Below are 7102 nucleotides of genomic sequence, written 5' to 3'. Positions count from 1 at the left end.
TATATATATGCCATTAAAAAGGAAGAAATTCTGCCATTTGTGACAACATGGATGGACTTTGAGGGCATTATACTGAGTGAAGTAAGTCAAAACAGAGAAAGACAGATACTATATGCTAACACTTATATGTGTAATCTAAAAAAACTGAACTCAGAAACAAAGAACATATTGGTGGTTGCCAGAGGTAGGGGGTGGGGGTGGACTGTGGGGGAAATATGTGAAGGTGGTCAAAGGTACAAACCTCCAGTTATATATAAACTTATATATATGTAAACTTCCAATTATAAATAAGTTCTGGAGATGTATGCTCATCATTGTAACTATAGAAAAAATAAAATTTTAAAAAATTATATATGATATCTATGATAACTTATAAAATCAACATAAAAATTAAAAAGGTTTACATTATTTGAAAATTCACTTTGATCTTTTACAAACCAAAATATTGTGCTGGCATTATTTTTCATGGCAAATTTAAAGACATAGATCATGCCAAAAACTCTTTTATCATGAATCTAAACTTTTTTCTTATCTTGTAACTATAATAACAAAGTCTATTACATAAATACACTTTTCAGTGTCCACAAAGGAAACATATATAGTTTAACAATTCTTTAAGACATTTTTAACTGTTTAAGGGGACTGGTTACTCCTGGAGTGCAAACATACAATGGAATAGTTTTTGGTAATTTTTAAAGTTTTCCAAGAGAGGAAAATGGACAGCAAAAAAAGGTGTGAGGGAGCTACTTCAGAGAAATATGAAATTACCACTCTGAGAGGCTAATCAATGTTTCCTCTGCAATGAGAGGAAAGACAGTTTAAACGTAGAAAAACAGATCTTGACATAAATGTACACACACAAAAAGAATGACATTCCAGCTTATTTTAAAATAACTCAGGGATTTGACAATTTAATAGAGCTATAGAATTAAAAAGTCAGCATGTATTAATCAACAAAGTACAGAAGTGAAATATTGCCTATGTTAAAAAAATAATTTTTTGCACTTATTTAATCTTTATTGAAACATAATGGACAATTAGTTGTTTGTATTTACAGTGTACAATTCAAGAGGTTTTTTTTTTTTTCAATTATAGTTGGCATACAATAATATACCAGTTTCAGTTGTATAGGATAGTGATCAGATCCACATAATTTGCAAAGTGATCACCCCACTAAATCTACTACCTCTCTTCCCTCTTACATATTTATTACATTATTAACCCTCTCGCTCAGGCTACACTCTACAACTCCATATCTATTCTGCAACTATCCATTTGTGCCTCTTAATCCCTTTGCCTTTTGTTGTTGTTGTTGTTCCCCCAACACCCCTTGCACCAAGTATCCCTCTAAATAGTCTCTGTATCTATAAGTTTATTTCTGCTGTTGTTGTTGTTGTTGATTTTGTTCTTTAGATTCCACATGTACGTGAAATCATGCGATATTTGTCTTTCTCTATCCGACCCATTTCATTCAGTGCAATAATCTCTAGGTCCATCAAGGCAATATCTTTTTCCATCCCCTTCCTTTTAGTTTGCGTGTGTCTTTTAATCTGAAGTGAGTCTCTTCAGATTATGTAGAGGTCTTGTTTTCTTATACTTTCAGCCACTCTATCTTTTGGTTGGAGCACTTAATTCTTTTCCATTTGAGGTACTCGTTGATAGGAATGTAGTTATTACCATTCTTTATTCCTGTTTTTGATACATGTTGTTTCTTCTTAAAGAAGTCCCTCCAACATTTCCTGTGATACTGGCTTGGTGATGATAAATTCTTTTAGCTTATTTTTGTCTGGGAAGCTCTTTATCTGTCCTTTAACTCTAAAAGATAGCTTTGCTGGATAAAGTATTCTTGGTTGTAGATCCTGTGTCTTCATCATGTTGAATATTTTGTGCCAAGCCTTTTTGTCCTATAGTTTCTTTTGAGAAATCTGCTGCCAGTCTTACGGGTCTTGGCTTATAGTCTTGGCTTCTTTTTTCTTGCCATTCTGATGAGTGTCCTTGGCTTTTCCATCCTCTATATAGGTCATTTGATCCTCCTCTTTATTCACTTTGTTTATTCCATTTAATATACTTCTCATCTCAGATAATGTGTTCTTCATTTCTGACTGGTTCCCTTTTATAACTTCCATTTCCATTTTTATGTTTTTTTTATCTCTTTGTTGAAATTCTCACTGAATTCATCCACACTTCCCATAAGTTCATTGAGCATCTTTATAACCAGTGTTTTGAACTCTGTATCTGTTAGATTGCTTAACTCCATTATTTCCAGATCTCTGTTCTATTCTCTCATATGGTTTCTGCTTCTTTGTCTTCCCATTTTGGCTGCCTTTCTGTGTCTGTTTCTATGTACTAAGCAAAGCTCCTAAGTCTCCCAATCTTGTTAGTGTGGCTTTGTGTAGTAGGTGTCCAGTGGCACAGTCCTGAGAGGGGTTCAGCTGCAGGTCAAATTTAGTCTCAGCCTGCGCCCCTCTGGGGCCACCTATTAAGATTCATCCAGCAATCTACAGATGCTGTGTTTATAGTTGCCTCAAAAGGCCATACCAGAAACTGAGACCAGCTGCCACCAAGTATGAGTCTAGGGGCTGCTCATCCAGAAGCGCCTGACTAAGAAAGGACACACCTGAATGTGGCTTGGGTGGGGCCATGAGTTGAGGGAGGTGGAGTTTCAGGGAATCCTCTGCACAGAATGACCTCTGTTATCCACTTTGATGGCATCTCCGCTATGGTGGCACTGAGTCGGCACACTGGGAGTGGGGAGGGCTCAACAGAGGAACAATGGATACCACTGGCACTTCTGTACAGAGCGAGTCTTGCTTAAACCCTCACTCCGACAATATCTTCCTGTAAGTCTCTGGTGCCCCCTGCATGCAGCCGAATTGGCACTGGTGCTCAGAGTGAGCAGGTCCATTACCGCGAAAGTCCGCTCGTGGACGTGGCCCCTTTAAGAGGCGTCTGCCACTGTCGCTGCCTCAATGCCACTCAGCTGCTTGGGACAAGGCAGCCTTGCGTCCTTGCCCCATCTTACCTTCTGCCATTGCAGGGTGATTTTTAGATTTCTCTGTAGTTTTATGGCTTGTTCATCTAGATGCCAGGCGATTTTTTCCTTGCTGTTTGCTCCTTGTTTCTGTCACAGCTTTGCTTTGTTCGCCAGAGGGATAAACAGAGCCTCTATCATCTACACCATTTTTTTTCCATCCACAAAATAACCTTTTTGACAAACAACAATCTCCTTGTGAGGGTTTCTTCTCCTTTTGTTCTGAGGTACCTCTCAAATAAACAATCTTGTTCCTGTCAAAACTTCCCCAAAACGACCACTGCAATTCTAAATTGCCCTTAATGAAATTGTGTCAGTTAGGAAAATAAGAGTACGAGTTAGAGGAACATGATAAAAAATGAAGGAAGCAGGTATTTGGTTCAGTTTTAGTTGGCACGAGTATCCATATGGACGGTGCCATGCAACCTTGTATTTCCAGAAGTTGGTCAAAGGCCAATTGTCATTGATCAGAGGCCGAAAAAATGTCCTCATTCTGGGCAGAAGAAATGAAATAAACTAGTTCTCAAGGATATAGACAAAACTCAGGAAGAAGTCCTTATAAAGGTTTGAAATGGTTACCCAAGGCAACGTTTATCCAAAGGACAAATTTTGGATAAAGTCTGAGATATCTTCTGAATTCCACAGTCTTTGGGGATGGTTGTAGGACAGATTTATTGGAACTTGGTTGATGCAGCAATTTGCCTGGTTAATTCTGATAACAAAAAGTCTCCAGCATGCTAACTAGTTACATGACTGCCAAGCACTTGGTATCCTCAACTTTAAATTTAGAGAGACAAATTGTGTTCAGCCAGCAGAGATTGAGCAGTAACAGGTTTGTGATGCCCTTATACATCCAAGGCTGCACACCCATCCTTTCCCTATACTTTTCCTCTTGCAGACAAACAATATTTAAAACACAAGACAAGAGAACAGACCATAAGAGCAGGTATGAAGGCCAGAAAACAATTTAAACAAGGAAAATTAAAAATCTCATTGAGAAAACTCCAGGAGAATCTTATTCCAAAGAAAACAAGGTAATCCCAATGCTTAAGGTTCTCGGCAAAACATCACGACTCTTTAATGAGAATTTTTCTTCCAACTATGGGCAGGATGGCACCTCGGTTAGAGATAAGGGGTCTCAGAGGTGCACATTATTACTAGAGTTGAGAGTCCCAGTCCATGGTAGTGAGGGCTTCAGTTGATCTCCATGGATCCTCCATTTCTGACAATGCCCTTCAGACAAAGACCGCCAGGAACACAACTGTAGTTGAACACGGTAGACCACACTCCATGGGGAACCCATCTTGGGCATCTCAGCAAGCACATGTTAGAAAGGACTTACTGCAGAATTTGGGCTTGTTAGGTGATTTTCTAGGAGGGTTTGAGAAAAGGGAGATTTTCTCTAGGTTGTATGTTGTCAGGAAGTAGAGATAATTCTTTTTAGTTATCTTAATAATTCTTATCTAGAAGTTCAGAGGAATGGATCAAGGCTAAAGCTGTACTTTGTAGACACAGCAGTCATTCATATTGTGGGGAGGGGCTTGTGTTTGGTCATTTTTGTGGTTTAGACAATGTGTTCAGACATGGTTATGAAATGGTCTTTCTATCAATCCATTAGAGTGTCTTTGTGTGATGTTGATGTTCTGTGAAACTGTTTATGCTCAACAGGACAACACTGCAGCCTAGATGATAACACCAGGTGGGCCCCTAGCAACACCAAGGTTTCTGGAGGGAGAGGGCAAAACAACTCCCAGTTGCCATTAGCTGCTTTTCTCTTTTTTACCAACTACACTCGAAAAATCAAAATTGGCAACCCCTTTGATAGAATATGAACTCTCCACAAGTCACCACAGGCCCCGTTATTTCCAATACCTTATAACTGGTCCACCCCATTCATTTACAGTCCTACCTGCCCCCTGCAGGCATTTAAATTTGCACCCCTCACTAAGCAGTAAAAAAGAACCGTGCAAGCCCAGAGAGAAGTAACTTGCCCAGGATCACCCAGTGAACTGGTAGCACTGTTGCCCTGTTGAGCATCTAGTTTCACAGAACACCAGCATCACACAAAGTGACTTTCTAAAGAGAAAGCCTATTCCATAATCATATCTGAATACATTGTCCAAACTGCAAAATGAGCAAATACCACCTCTTCCCCACAGTTCTACAATTCTGTGTTTAGTTTTCCCTAAAGCAAATCCCCCTGCCAGACATTAAGATCAGCTGTTATATCACACTTTTCACCACACTCTCTTGTCAACAATGTTTCTATCTTATTTATTCTATCTTTCTGGATTGGGCGTCTCACGACATTAGCTGGGATTCTAAGACCTTTACTCAGCTACTCCAGCCACCTCTGACATCCTTTCTGCTCTTTAAATACACGCCTGTTCATATCTTCTGGTCTTTGTATTTGCTCTTCCCTCTGCCTGTAACTCTGCCCTCACACCTCCACGTGGCTGCTGCTTCTCAGATTCAGCTCAGTATTATCTCCTCAGAGAGACCCTCTATAACTATCTTACTTACCCTGCATGCCCTAGCATTATGGCCACTTCCCCTGGGAGGCCACTCCCCTTTGGGGTTGTTAAAAAGAAACAACAGGCCCAAAATGGAGTCACTTGTGCTAAGCCCCACATCAACAAACCAAGACTTAATAACTAACCTGATTGCAGTCTCAACCTCTTGCAGGGGCGTAACCTTTAACCTGTCAACATGGAACGACCTGGTCAGCTCTAGTGAGATAATCTGCCCCACAGATCCCTTTGGGTCCCCTTAGGAGGATGACCTTGCCTGAGATAACACATTCTTTGCTAATAATGCCCCTTTTTTCCCGTCCCCTTTCTGCCTTTAAAATACCTTTCCTTTTCTCCAGCTTGAGGAGCGCCTATTTGCTAGATAGGAAGCTGCCTGATTCACAAATGGCTGAATAAAGCCAATTCGATGTTTAAATCTACTCAGCTGCATTTTTGTTCAATAGCCTTCTTTAAGAGCTTGCCTTCGTGCTGTTTGCAGCGCTGAGGGTAGGCAGGCGGTAAGCCTTGCCCTATCCCTCCTGCTTCTCCGGGCCTCAGCTTTCCGGGAAGCGCTCTGAGAACGGAAACTCAACCACTGCGCGGGGACGTCGCTTTCCAAATCTCCGGTACTAACGACAGGAGCGCTCCTCGCGCAGCGTCATCACCGCCGCAGTCCGCGCGCGACCTGTCACCCAGCCGAGGCCACTGCGCATGCTCCGCACTCCGGGCCTCGAGAAGTCGGGGGCGGTTCTTCGGCGCGCCTGCGCTCTGCTGGGCCCGGCTTCCGGGAGGTGCCGGCGCGATGGCGCTGTTGGTCGGTGTCGCTGTGTAGCAGCGACGTGTGGGCGAGTGGGTCCCGGGGTCTTTGGGAGCGTCTGGAGGGCGCGGAGAGAACTTAAGGTCGCGGCCGCCGCCTTAACCACCTGGCATGTCGGCAGAGGCCTCGGGCCCGGCGGCGGCCGAGGCCCTGTCCCTGGAAGTCCCTAAGCCTTCGGGACTCGAGCCTGGCTCCGCCGCCTACGGTCTCAGACCACTGACCCCCAACAGCAAGTACGTGAAACTTAACGTAGGTGGCTCGCTGCACTACACTACGCTGCGCACCCTTACGGGACAGGACACCATGCTCAAGGCCATGTTCAGCGGCCGCGCAGAGGTGCTCACGGACGCCGGAGGTACGCGCGCTGCCCTTACTTGGGCTGTCCTCCATCCTTCGGATTGCCGTCTCCCTTATCCCTAGTATCCTCCATCACCCAGAGTCTTCATACCCCTTCTCTCGTTTCACTATCATCCAGTCAGCTCATTCTCATCAAATCTCCCCTACATCCAGCCCCTACATCCCATCTAATCTCCCCTTTCTCATTCATAATCTCCCTCCTCTCCCAGTCTTTACTCCGAGCAATTAACAAACACTTATGGAACAGCCCCCCTCTCCAACTCTGCCAGGAGCTGTAGCGATTCGCCATTGTCACCTCAGAAGTTTCATTACCGCTTCCATCCAGTTCTCCCACCCTTCACTCCTCACCTCAAAAAACTTAGGAACCAGCCTTGCTGCCAGCAGCAC

At 43.1% G+C, this 7102-nt stretch overlaps 1 protein-coding gene and 1 pseudogene across 1 annotated transcript in view; both read left to right on the top strand.

The window, feature by feature from the left end:
* LOC105304601 overlaps positions 1-5804 on the top strand; it is a 9360-nt pseudogene extending 3556 nt beyond the window's left edge.
* Positions 5805-6280: 476 nt separating this feature from the next.
* Positions 6281-7102, top strand: part of KCTD13 (potassium channel tetramerization domain containing 13) — an 11889-nt gene continuing 11067 nt past the window's right edge. Inside the window, exon 1 of the mRNA XM_023522420.1 lies at positions 6281-6761. Coding sequence (XP_023378188.1) covers positions 6470-6761 — 292 coding nt within the window. The 5' untranslated portion in view covers positions 6281-6469. The remainder of the gene's footprint in view (positions 6762-7102) is intronic.

Source organism: Pteropus vampyrus, unplaced genomic scaffold (assembly GCF_000151845.1).
Source record: "Pteropus vampyrus isolate Shadow unplaced genomic scaffold, Pvam_2.0 Scaffold347, whole genome shotgun sequence".
Lineage (NCBI taxonomy): Eukaryota > Metazoa > Chordata > Mammalia > Chiroptera > Pteropodidae > Pteropus > Pteropus vampyrus.
Note: the sequence above shows the minus strand (reverse complement) of the source record. Positions and strands in the feature narration are given on the sequence as shown.